Genomic DNA, 13975 nt, shown 5'->3' with positions numbered 1-13975 from the left:
GGGGGATAAATACACACTTAAACAAGATTAAACACAAATGTTCTTTAGTGGTGTCTAAAATAATATGAATGTTTTTTAGAACAGCAATAAACACACTTCATGATGCAAATAATTACACCCTGCAGCCTTTATGTAACAATAAGTGGCCGAATTCTCTACTCAGCTCTATCACTGTAAACCCAGAGTAACTACACTGAATCAACATTTCTCTCTGTGGATTCTAGAAATTCTAAAGTGTTACCTAAGCCTGAATTTGCCCCAGTTTCTCTCTAGGGCTTTGGAGACATCAGACATGCATGTCTGGAAATCCACATGGTGGTCATGGAGGCATTTCCACCTCTTATCGTGTCCCTTTTGCCCCCATAATGAAGTCAGAATCTGGCTGTGTATTCCTTGTGCATCTGATATCACTTCTGTAACTGTATACTCAGAAAGTAAAGAAGAAAGCTCAATTGAGATCCAGCAAGAAAAAGGAAAAAAAAAAAAAGGACTTCACAAAAATTCTTGAGGGGTAAAGGCAGTACTTGCGTGTGATGGGAATCAAAGATCAGTATCTTGGGGATAAAAAGAACCACCTCAGCTGATTTTCTTTTGGATGGGAAGAATTTGGTCATGTTCTGAATTCTTTGTGAGAAGTTAATTTTATCTTTAGTTTCCCATGCAATTGTAATTTTCACGCAGAGTTTTTTAAGATGGGTCTGTTAGGCTTTAATGGCCCCTGAAATGAATCTGGAAAGGCGACCATTCCCACATTGGACCACTTGAAAAAGCAGTTATTTGCTTGAAAATAACAGCAACAAAGATGTATTCAGCTGTTAAAGGTTCTTCACAATTTACACAAGCACGGAACTTATGACACAACAAGGAACCAGCATTTTAACTACCACCTTGCCCTCAACTGCCATGTTGGTGTGTTGGAAGCAGGCACTCTGCTCTTACCAGGACTTGTGAGGGCTCCCAGAGCACCAGTCGTTGTGGAGAGAGGGTTTGCATTGGTGGTGGTAGCTGAGGTCTGGGCGGCGGCTGCTGCGGCTGCTAAAGTTGCCAAATTCTGCAATTGTAAAGCGTTCATGCCTATGTGGAGAAGCAATAGAGTTAATTAAAACAGGTAATCATCATCATCATCAAAAAGTGATATTTTCAATGGTCATGGAGCTTGGGGTGTACCTTGCCAATAAACTCGATTCTTTTCATTCCCAAAACATCTTTAACCTCAAACCACCTCTTAGAGTTCCTGAGGAATATTTCTCATCTCTCTACCTTGCAGTTGAGAGAATGCACAAAAGACACCAGCCTATACTTGAGGAAAATTAAACCTGGTTTGTGCCTCTTTTAAGGGAAGTGTAGAATTAAAAGTCATTTAAACTCTGTGTGAAGCCCAAGCACAATATTATTTGCTGCCACAATGGGGGATATAAAGAAGATAACTAGCATTTAAAACACATTCAGGACAGGGTCATATAATTGGGATGAATAAAATTTGTTTCCCATGTTTCCCAGTTTGAATGCCTAGAAACTTGTCTGATTTTTTCTGAACGTTAGTTTGCCTACAAGAGATAGTATTTCTCCCTTCACACTTTGTATTTCAAACAGAGGAGCTTAACAACAACTTGGACAAAATGAAAAAAAAAGAGAGTTTAAATACAATACTTGGGAAGTATGTTTGAGAAGAAAAAAAATGCAGTGAAGGAGAGATACTTTCTAGGAATTCAGAACTCCTGCAATAATGGAGAGTGATACTACTTTCAAACACAAGTATTGCAGACTCAGGTCAGTACCATCAATAATCTCCATAAAGAGGAATTCTCACTGTCACAGCATTAGGGACTGTGAATTGAACCTTTATATAAACATCTATTTCTGAATAAAGCCCCAAATTTAAATATAGCGTGTTCCAACAGGCAGGTCAGGCCTCAGTTGAGCACCTAATTTGACTGAGGTTCTAATGTGGGTGTCTCAAATTCAGTTCAGATGTTGGTGTTTCTGAAAATGGCACCGTTGCAATGGTGGGAGTTTAGATTTTAGTTGATCCAAGATACACCAATTCATAGTCTGGAACTGGAATAGGACACTTGGAGAAATTACATGACCCAGCCTCTCTAAGGTTTCTTTTGGAGGCTAAAGACCATCTTAAAATATAAGGCTTCTCTCAAACATTACTAAGTCAACTATTTTGCAAGACACAGTTCACATGTATGCAAACAACATAGTTTTATTTTTTTTTTAGCTACTTGTCTGACTTACTGGCTTGCCTTGGGTGAAAGTATTTTTTTCCCCACCAAAGAATTATCTTGCTTTGATAATAAGACTGCAGACTATTGCAAACAAAGATTTTGGGGATGGAAAAGACTGGGACCCAAATCTTTGCAAACAAAGCAATCAGTAACCCTTAAAATGAGATATGGAATTCATTTTCATCCTGGACTGATATTGGTCCTTAATTATAATTTACCTTCCTGTTTCCTAAGGAGAATAAGTAATTCAGCAAAGAATATCCAGCAAACACTGCTGATCTTCACTGAGGCTGTATTTTCGTGCCATCCTGTAACAAGGATTTGGCAACACAGTGGGTTGCTCTACTCCAGAGGAATGGCTTTCTATCACCCACTTTTTAGTTATTCATCAAAAGAATCAGTCATAACCACCTTATACTTCTTCTGTGTGTGAGGGTTCCTTTGGACTTTTAAATGGTATACATGGTAGGATTAAATAATTGTGATGAATACAGAATCATTCTAGAGGACAGCCTAGGCCAGACAAGGTCAACAGGCAGCTCAGCAGACAACTGCTGTCTCTGCACTCATGAATGACCCTTGCACCTCTGTGGATGCAAAACAAATACCATCATTGCCTCAGTCCACAAAAACTTTTTTTCTTTTTTTAAACAAGCACAGGAGGAACTCATCAATTTGGCAAATGAGTTTCAATGCCCAAAGAAGATGAATGAACAAGAGCTTGGTGGGGATGAAGTTAGCTCCTCACCCAATTTGTTTTACTGTAGCAGTGACTGTAAAACACTGGCCACAAAACAACCTGCAGGTGTTATAAAGTGTCAGCTTGGGTGTCTGCAGGAGAAAAACCTGCTGGCTGTTGACACATGAGTAAGAGAAGGACAGCAAAGACCCCCACTGAACTGAGCACCCAAATGTGATTGTCAGCAAGGGCTCATGGCACACACTGTCACCCAGGAAACTCTAGAGCCCATTTTGTCAACACTTTTATCACTTAATATGCATCTTCTTTAAGATCCTCTGTCTGCTCAAACATCTGAAAAATAAGTCCTGTCATCACTGTTTCACATTCCCCAGGCATTTTACCATCTCTGCTCCCTCTTTATTGGTTTCTCCCATCAACTTGTCAGGAGTGTCAACATCCCATTCACTTGGACAAATTTGGAGGAGGGAAACCAAATGCTCTGAAGTCCCAGACCCCAGAAGTACTTTGCTTTTAAATGGGGAGTTTTGGTTCAATTGAACCTCAGCTAAAGTACAGTTCTGCAGTTCTGTGGGATGAATCTGCTCTTTCATTCTCTCCTCTTTCACACACACTCTTCACACATTTCACATCCTGCAGTTTTTTTCAAAACAGTCCCAAAAGCCACAACAGAGCTGGACAGCAAATGAGTAGATGGATTTTACTTGAAAGTGCTGCTCACTCAGCAAATGCACCTCTCTCTGAAGAAATGCAAATTGCTTAACGCTGAGGAACAGCCTCATAGGCAGAGCTGCACATGAAAAATGAATATCTTCCTGTAGAGGAAAAAAAAAAAAACCCTTCTGGGTAAGGAATAACTCTTGATCTTCATGATGGAGACAATGTTGGGAATTAAAGGGAAATGATTAAAAACCCAGATTCACAATACAGTTTGATTCCATTTTTAATAACATGTATTTACCAATGTGCTATCAGCTTGGCAAATATTCAAGATCCCAAAGAAATTCAACTTTCATTTTGTTATTTGGCAGATTAAAAAAACAATTAAATTATGTACAAAACAGATGCACAGTATGCCTTGCTTGAAACTTAAGATTTTAAAAAAATTATTTATAAGGATAGGGGCATGAAAATTTAATTTAATGTTCACCTTAGGTAATTTTGTGTCTTATTGTTCACAGCAATTACCATAAATCTACATATCAATAAGCGAGAACAGATGTCAGTTGTTACAAGTGCTTGCCAATCAGGCCTGTTAAAAAGTGACAGATGGATGGTGATAGAACATTCTCATAAGGCCTATTAGCACATTCACAGGAAATTTTTGTAGTGCTGCACAGTCACAGATGCAGTTCTGTGAAAACACGGGGAAATTTGAGAGCACGAGATTTACATTTTACAACTTCTTGTGCTGCCTCTGACACAAACTTTCATACAATGAAGTAATTTGCCTCGTTTCAGTCACTGCAGCTTTTCTCCTGTGATAACTGTAAATTTGGAATTATTGGGTATTTGTAGAGGAGGGAACAGAGTCACAAGCCGTTCCTCAAGACTTCTTAGGCCTCATCAGCTCTTGGGTTTCTAAAACCATAATAAAAATCACATTAGAAAATAGCTGAGATTTGCTTACTGCACAAATTCCAAAAAAAGGAAGGCACCAGCTACAGTGAGTGGCACAGTATGCATGGAGAGTTTCAAAGTCAGTGGTGATTATCAGAACCAAATCTGATCACTCATAAGCAGTTCCCACTGACTTGACTTCCTTTACTTTGGAAATTTTATCCTTCTCAATTATTAGGATTTATTCCACCTGAATTAAATCCTGGCTGCAGCTTAAAAAAAATGTGGATTAAGGTAAAATGTATCATCTCCAGGCTGAAAAGCAACTGTTTGCTAACACTGACATCAGCCACTTTGGATGCTGATGGTAAAATGTGTATAAAGGTGTGGAGGGTGAGGCTATTCCAGCAATATTCTAAGAATTAAAACAGGAGATCTAAGTGCCACCTCCATCAAACCATATATATTCTGTGGCTACTTTTAGAAAAGCTGCTTATCTGAAAAGTGCTTGAGGTAGCCTGACCAGTTACTGTTTGATTGAGCAAAGCCCTTAAAACAACTTTTAAGTCCACAATTGATTCTGCCCTGTATTTTAAGAGCACATGCTTAAATCTGACTGCAGGTTCACAGAATCATTGAATGGTTTGAGCTGGAAGAGACCTTAAGGATCACCTAATTCCAACACCCCTTCAGCCATTTGTTGACTTATGTAGGATTTTAGCCCATTTTCAGGTTATACATGCTCTGAACACATTCTGGCAAGAAAGGTGGTTTTGTCCATTACAACTTCTTCAGTCCTAGTGAGAAGGATTCATCTGATCTAACTTTGTCCAAGAAAAAGTTACTCACTCAGGCTATTGCTATAGTCAAAAAAGAGAGAGAGGGTAATGAAATAATCTGATCCTAAAAGAGAATCATAGAACCATTGACTCATAGAACATTTGGGTTGGAAGAGACCATAAAGACCATCTAGTTCCACCCTCCCTGCTATGGGCAGGGCCTCTTTCCATTAGTCCAGGTTGCTCCAAACCCAAAGCCCACCTTTCAAGGGACATCTTTCACTAGACCAGGTTGCTCCAAGCTCTATCCCACCTGGCCTTGAACACTTCCAGGGATGCGGCATTCATAGCTCTCTGGGCAACCTGTGCCAGGGCCTCACCTCCTTCACAGCGAAGAATTTCTTCCTAGTAAATGTAGTATTTTCCTAATATCCATACAATAGATAAACCCCAGCCTTGGTAGGATGAATCATCACCTGGGAGTGACTTCCTCCTCACTGACATTGCAGGGAGACGGGATGCCTACTTTCCAAACTACTGAGGCTCAGTGGGATGAATTCCATCCACAGAGGGGCTAAGGCAATAAAAATGCCCCTCACTCTCCATTTGCTGGTTATGGAAAGCCCACACAGAGCTACAGATATTGTGCCCAGGCTTGGCCAAACTTGCACATCGTGCACTTTTATCACCTGAATAAGCACATCTCCTAACTGCTGAGCACCACGTTTTCCTCTCAAGGTGCCTCTCCTTCTCCTCTGAGAAGAAGCAATGTGTGGATTGTGAACAGGCTCAATTGCTGCAAACTCTGTCTCTCTGAAAATGCTAAACAGAGTTGTTTAATTTATTAGTTAGAAGAGGGGGAAAAAAAAGCTAATTTTATGTGTTAATATAACTAGGACTTTCAATGGAATTAGTGTTACCAAAGCTGAATGTTTTTGGTCCCTGAGGTCAACATTTTCAAAACTGGTAGTTATCTTTAAGAAACAGCTATCTCCCTTGAGCTGGAAACAGTTTCTCAGTGACCTTTACTTTTAATATGATATCCCTAAAGAGGTCATAGCAGGAGAAATCCTCCTTCTGTATGGCTTTGCTGGAATGAAGCCATGGAAGAGTCAGAGGATATAAAGGATCCTTTGGCCAATGCAAAAGTATAGAGCTTTTGTGCAGATGGTCCTGGCTTCCAACTGGTCCCTCCAGATCCACTGAGCCAGTCCAACAATTAGAGGAAAATATTCAGAAAGCAGAACCTCGCAGACTTTCTCTCACCCATCTGCTCCTACAGACTCTGCAACAGGAGGAAATCTGGCTTGGGTAGTGGAAGAAGGGTGGAATGGATAGAGCAGGGCTCAGAAAGGGCCAGAAGTTCAACCCAAAATGCAACCAAACTGTGAGAAAACTTGGACAGCACTGGAAAAATATATACATTGGAAAAATATAAAAAGTCCCACCTGCAGAGGGCTTAGGACCTGAAAGAAAAAGAAAAATCCATGGTTTCTCCTCCTGTATAACTTCAGAAAGCAAAATACACGGTCTATTCAATGAAACTAAGAGAAGCCCTTTGTGTCTTTTATAAGTACTATACTTTTTTATGTCTGGAATGGTCACACATAAAAAAATATTGCTGTATGAACCAATATTAGCTCCTGCCAAAACATTTGACATTAACGGATTGTAGAAAATTTTCCTAGACTGTACATTGTTTAAATAGTGAAAACACTGAAATATTTTCTACAATCATCCTAGCAATAGTAAACTTCCTTTTACACTATCTGTATTGTAATTCCCAAGCTCTTAAACAGGCAGGTTGGCTTAAATAACTGCAGCTTTTAGGACCAGCTCTAGTGCCAGCCAAATTCAATTGAAGCATTCAAGTAACATCAATTTCCTTTGAACTAAGCTTCCCATGCAATTTGTATGTATTTGAAGGAGGAATTTTTGCTTGCTTGAAAGGTTGCTAGTGTTTAATGTAGCTTACATTGTCTTTTAAAGTAAGACAATCAAACTACATAATGGAATTCATCATATTATTAATTCATTCATATTATTAGCCTTCCCCGAAGACAAAATGCAGGCTAGACACTGAAGCTGGAGAGGAAACACATGAGAGGAAAAACATGAGAAGAAACACTGCCTTTAAATTAGCATAAGGATTAGAAGATATCAGAGAAGGGGAGGAAAAGTGAGGAAGTGCTCACTATGAAATACACTCGTAAGGATGCATGTCCTTGCATGTTTTAAACAGGACAATGAAGCAGACTTTGGCAAGGTAGAATTAGAGCCTGTAATCAAGACAGGGGATTACTGTAATACCAAAGGCACCACTGCCAGCTCTCCCAACTTTATTACCAGTCTCAAAATATTACATTGTTTTCTTTGGCTTGACTCATGAAGTAGAATGACTTTATGAAAATCTCATTTTTCTATAGAAATGAGATAAAACTAAACTGCAGAATTAGGCATGGAACCTTAAAGCTTGGAAAGCTAAATGGCAAGCTACAGCTTTTTGTCTCTCAAATTTCAGGGTCTCAAATTTTTGTTAAACCAGTTTCATGATTTGCTTGGACTTCACACGACACTGAATGTATGGCAGGGTCAGCTGGCTGCTACAGCAAGAACAGTGTTCACTTTTAGACCTGGTGCTGAGTGATTAATATCTGTATGTTAGCGAGTTCTTGAGAAAAATCCCCATTTTTTCTTTGGACAGTATTCCCAGCTTACAAGCAAACAAACACACAAACAAACATGTAAACTCCAATACTCTTCAATCACAAACACCTAAAAATCCCACTCCCTACACCGAAATCAAAGAAGCACTGCTTTTGCAATGTTAGAACTACTTTAACCAGTCTGAGGCATGGTATTAGGGGAAGGGAATTTAAAACTGCACACTGAAGAGCAGTGTCTTTGCTCTGCTAGCAAAGAAAATTGCTTTGATTTAAGAAATAATATACTGAGCATAGCAAATAACTCTTCACATGTGCAGTGGGGTGTGTGCTGTGCCACTTCTGTTCTGTACAGAGACAGCAGAAGCTTTAGCAGCACAAATAAACACTTGCAGATCCAAAGGGCTCTAATTTTGTACATGGGGGCAGCTATATCAGAAGTCCTAATGTAGCAAACCGTGACTTCATCAAGATTTAAGCACAAAAGAGATGTTAGAGCCCTGACATGGAAGTGAGGGTGGAATTTCAATGGCTCGTGTGGCTTTTGATCAAAGTTTTAGTGTCTGAATTACGTGGTAAGCACACCCATCGACTTCAAGGATAAAAGTTGCACCCCTCAAACACAAAGTTCAAAGAACTTGAAAGCTGCAATGACGGATCTTCTTTAGCACCTCACTCAATTGTGTCTGGATTTTATTCCTCACTTTGAAATGTTATATTAATAGGCAAACTACATGCAATATGGAATTACATATTTGATTCTTTTTTGTGAAATGAACCTGTACAGTTTAAGTTAAAAAACTCTAGGCCTTCACAAATGTTCAAAGATAGCTTCGGCTGGTAATGCAAGCTCTTGCTGCAGACACAGGAGTACTTTCTATTCCTTTCACAAAACATAATATACAAATTGTTAATACCAGATGCACTGCATGACATAGTACTGCCTGATTTCCAAGGAGAGGACATGAACTCTCAGTTCTAACAATGAAAGAGTGCTTACTCTTTGGCATTTTCATGTAGAGATGCAGCTTGGAGAGCAATTTTTTATCACTAATTTTATCTTGAACATAAAGATTTATGAATCACATGTTTTTGGGAAAGGAGTAAACTTCAAGCTGTTTTGATAACATGAATATAAGATATAAAATACATTTTTTTCCAAGAGAGACAGTCAGTTATTAAATTGTCCCATAGATGAGTGCATTAGCAATCTAATTTGCAGTTGAAAAAGGTATATCCCTCGAGTAACAATGACGTGCCACTATGATTTCTTAAGATGATTTCCTTTCAGTCTGAAGACCATATGATTTTCAGAGAATAAATCACATCCTGGATTGAAAGCCCATCCTGGAAATACTTGAATAAAATCCTTAGTTTCAACACAGTTCTTGAAAACAAAGCTGAATCTACACTAACAGTGAGAAATAGGCAACAAAAACTTCTAAGGTGCACATAATGTGATGGATATCACATTATTTTTCCTCAGTGTCCCAATTCTTTCCTTTTTGTAGACCTAACCAAATATGAAAACATTAAAACACAATCTTTGAGCTCAAAACCACTTCCAAAATTCCCAAGTATAGAACTGTTGCTGAACTGCTCTGTTCTGTTTATCATATTAAGATACATTATTTTGATGGAAGAAACGCTAGATTGCAAGAGTAACATAATAGAACCAGCAAGCACTGCCAGCAGCTCTGAGGAAGAGAGAATAATTCAGAGATATTGTCATCTGTAGGCCAATTTATATTGTCAGACAGCAGGTTCACATTATTCTCTGATGTCACTGCAATAATGGCATAATATAACGATTGAGCAAAGAATACCTGTGGGGTATAGCTATACAGTGTGGTATATATATACTTGTTAAAGTATTTCAGGCTTCCTTCAAAGCAGAACCAGAAGCAGCAAAATATCAGGATTAAAAAAAGAATGAGAAATGGCGCTCATAAAGACTTCTGAATATTTTAGCCCTTGTTTTGAGATGATGAAGCAAGCGTAATGTTGTATTTCATTGATTCAGCGGGCTCATGATTAAAATAAACTAATGTAGCAATTTAGGGGTTTTGTGATTCTTTCTTTTTTTTTTTCCTGTAACAAGAAAAAAAAAAAAAAGCTTTTTAACAGTTCCTCACGGCAGGCATAATGTGCATCTGTGCTCTGATTTACTGCACATGCTGCCTTCTCTAGCATCATGTTAAGTTAGGCTATCAGCATGGTAGGTCACACAGTGGGAATGACCTTTTGCTAATCACTACACATCAGTTACTACTGGCACACAGCTCATTACTAAGAAACGCTCCAACTAGCTGGCTTTCAAATCCGCTCACACTTTGATTCTTTTTTCCCCTTTTCTTTCTTTCTTTTTTTCCTCCAGACTGAAGATTATACTTTTACATAAAATCTCTGTTGTGTAATTTTGCCAACTAGGGTTCCAAAGTCAAAAAGGCACCCAGTTAATTTTCTGTGATTATAAAAGGAGCCTGAAAATTCATACTGAAGGTAGGCCTGTAATCTTGGGTTTCATTAAAAAGGTCAGAACATTTTTCCTCACCACATATTATTAAAATGTTTGAGGGCTGCCATTAATTTGATTTTTCAGGACACAGAAATCTCACTGGAAATTAGAATGTAATCCTGCTGTTGGTTTCCTGACACTTTTCATAGGGCAGGATACGGCTGCAGGGACTAAGAGCTCTCCTGCAATTTACAATTGGTTACTTTGGCCAAATGGCAGGTGACTAATGCAAGACAAACTGTTTGCACAACCTGGGAGCACTGGGTTTAATTTCAGTTCTGAAAGAGGGGTGAAAGTGTTTTTATTGATGCTGAACCGTGAGCTGTCCCCTGCCAATAGATCTGCCACACTTAATACACAACACGCCCCCCCACCCCCTGACAGTGTGATTATTAGAGGTACAGAATTCAATAGCTTAAGAACACAAAACATAGCAGGAGCAAAATGAAAGGGTTTTTAACTCACCGGCCATTTGCTGAATGCCGCTGAAGGCACCCAAGTTACTGGAGGAAGTTGCTTGCTGCAGGAGCTGCAAATGAACAACACAACACAGCAATCTATCTGACAGTAATGCAACAAATGAAGATAAAACTAAAATAAGCTATCATTTCACATTTGGAATATTTCTGCTTTCCTTTACATTTATATAGTCTCTTGCTTCTGTCTGCTGTTGGAATGAACATCCCTAGAGTCAATGCTGTAAATCCATATTAATGTCTAATCTCTATTAAGAAACACAGAGACACAAGGGAAACTCAATAACATGGCTGCTTTAAAACAATTAATCAATTTATTCTTTTTAACAGCCAGGTGTTAAATCTATTTAAACCAACATAGTGTGACTAATTACAACCCTCTGTAGTCTAGTAGTTACCATAACTCATCTCTGTCAATCATGGTCCATTCTTCCCCACCCCTGTGAATTCAGTTTTTTTCTTTATTATCTTTATGAATCAAGCACACAGATATTCATTATACTGGGATTTGTATATATAGCAATTTAGCCTATCTCAACATTAATTAGCCAACTTCAGTACTAATATATATTTTTAATTGCTGGGTAAATTGCTGTTTATATCACTATATCAAAACATTGTATGCACACAAATGATGTGTTTACACATACACAATACATATATATGGGCACATCCATTTCATAGAATCACAGAATGGTTTGGTTTGGAAGGGACCTCAAAGTTCCTCCACTTCCAACCCCTCTGTCACAGGCAGGGACACCTTCCACTAGATCAGGTTGCTGAGAGCCCCATCCAGCTTGGCCTTGAACACTTCCAGGGTTGGGGCAGCCTCAGTTTCTCTGGATAACCTGTGCCACTCTCTCACCACCCTCACAGGAAACAATTTCTTCTTTCTAAACCTGCCCTCTCTCAGTTGAAAATCATTACCCCTTGTCCCATCACTAAATGGCCCTGTAAAAGGCCCTCTCTAGCTTTTTTGGAGGGCCCCTTCAGCTATGGAAAACTCAAAGGTCCCAGAGGCTTCTCTTCTCCAGGCTTGACAGCCTCAACTCTTTCAGCCCACTCTCCATAGCAGAAGTGCTTCAACCCTCTGGTCACCTTTGTGGCCTCCTCTGGACCTGCTCCAACAGGTCCATATCTTTCCTGTACTGAGAGCTCCAGAGCTGGATGCAGCACTACAGGTGGGGTCTCACCAGAGCAGAGCAGGGGGACAGAACCTCCTGCCTTGATCTGCTGCCCACAGTTCTGGGGATGCAGCCCAGGACATGTTTGGCTTTCTGGAAATGCACATTGACAGGTTGTGTTAATTTCTCATCCACCAACATTTCCAAGTTCTCCTCAGGGCTGCTCTTGATCCATGCTTTTGTGCTTGGGATTGCCCTGACCCAGGGTCAGGACCTTGTACTTGGCCTTGTACTGTTGTACAGCCCGAAACCCACGGGTTCCTTCATTGTACTTAGTGAGGTTATATTTGTCTTATTGTAACCATGAGGAACCTCCAAGTAATCCAAAAGCTCCTCAACCAGACCTCCCAACTCCAAAGCCACAAAATGCAGAGGCTCCATCTCTGCTGTGATGAATGGGAGCCTCTCTTGGCCATCCAGGGCCAAAGACATGTGGCTGTGGATTTCAGATTTTCCAGGAGGGCCAGCAGCTACCACCTGTTTCTCATCTTACAAATGGACTAAGGAAAAGGCCAGTTTAAATTCATGGCTTTTCCTGGCCACATTGACTTTCTGTATAAGGGGATATGAACCATGCATATTTAGCATTGACAGGAGCATTCATTAAAGCAAAAGCCACTTCCAAATGAAAATGTGGAAATTTGATGATTGAACCACAGCATTGTAGTTTAGAGGCTGCACAATATGGATATGGCCTCTACAGTGTTCAGCTGCCTATCTGTCCTCCCCTAAGGAAGAACTTAAACTTTATTCCAGCTATAAAAAACAGACTCTAGCATTCCAACCCCCCGATAAAACTGATGGAATAAAATTTTATTTACAGTGGAGGGGTTGGAACTAGGTGATCTTTAAGGTCCCTTCCAACCCAAGCCTCTCTATGAATCTATGCTTTGTTTTGCAGATAAGCACACCCAGAAGAAGACACACTGTGTATCCTGGACGATTTAGCAATTTACTGCAGGGAGTTCAGTAGAACTGATTTACCGTGGTCCTAAAATAAACAGAGCATAATGCAGCCGCCACCTCTAAAGTGAACTTACAGCTAGATATTGTGGTGTGAGTCCTCCAAGACCTGTGAGGTTTCCCCAAGTGGCAGTATTGAGCTGTTGCATCTGCTGAGCCAACTGCTGCTGCAAACGCCGCTGCTCCTTGTCCTTTTGGGTGTCAGCAAACTTCACCACGATTGGCGAAGAGCAGCCCTGTGGTTGGACAGATTGGGAAAGACAGAAGGGTTAAATCACACCAGGCCACCCTCGCCTCATGAGCTCAGCCATGTCCCGTAGGGCCACTGGCACTGGCACAACCAGATTGTTCACCCTCTCTTTGTGACTGGCCCGTGTAGGACTGCAAGGACTAAGATTTTCAGGTTCTTACGAAAAGAGGCTATGGAGAAATTATTGATTCCCCAGCTCTTTTTATAAAGCACCTTTCCTCAGGCTCTCTTTTCCTTCCAGCTATCAAAATTGCTGCCAGAGACAGCAAAGTGTACCAGTCCTCTTTAATTAAGCTTCACAGCTGATGAGATGGACGTGATGCTTTGTCTGCAGTCTGTTTTCAAGGCAGCGCCAAAGGGAGAGGTGTCCAACCTTCGTGCTGCCAGGGACCACACAGCCAACACCGCCCTGCCACCACAGTCTGGCTGTGCCATCAGGCTCAGTGCAGCTGGTGTGGGCACCCTAAAGAGACTGGGAGCAGCAGATTTACCTCAGCACCCATTTACATCAGCGAGGCACTGGCCCTGTTCACACCAAGGACCCCCAGTCAATTCACCCACCTGCGGTCCGCTCCCGGGCACGCTTTGTATCAAGCACCCTTGAGATGTGAACAAAGGGCAGGATGCAGACCAAAAAGGGACTAGTTC

The 13975-nt window shown here is 40.4% G+C and overlaps 1 protein-coding gene across 14 annotated transcripts in view; it reads right to left on the bottom strand.

The window, feature by feature from the left end:
• Positions 1-13975, bottom strand: part of CELF2 (CUGBP Elav-like family member 2) — a 543235-nt gene that overhangs the window by 37860 nt on the left and 491400 nt on the right. For all 14 annotated transcript variants that reach the window (XM_038154615.1, XM_038154614.1, XM_038154616.1 and 11 more), the window contains 3 exons: positions 13155-13313; positions 10920-10983; positions 940-1074 (listed from right to left, as the gene is read on the bottom strand). In XM_038154615.1, coding sequence (XP_038010543.1) covers positions 940-1074; positions 10920-10983; positions 13155-13313 — 358 coding nt within the window. The remainder of the gene's footprint in view (positions 1-939; positions 1075-10919; positions 10984-13154; positions 13314-13975) is intronic.

The sequence above is a fragment of the Motacilla alba genome, chromosome 1A (genome assembly GCF_015832195.1).
Source record: "Motacilla alba alba isolate MOTALB_02 chromosome 1A, Motacilla_alba_V1.0_pri, whole genome shotgun sequence".
Classification (NCBI taxonomy): Eukaryota; Metazoa; Chordata; class Aves; order Passeriformes; family Motacillidae; genus Motacilla; species Motacilla alba.
The sequence above is the reverse complement of the archived record's forward strand: the minus strand, read 5'-3'. Positions and strand labels throughout refer to the sequence as shown.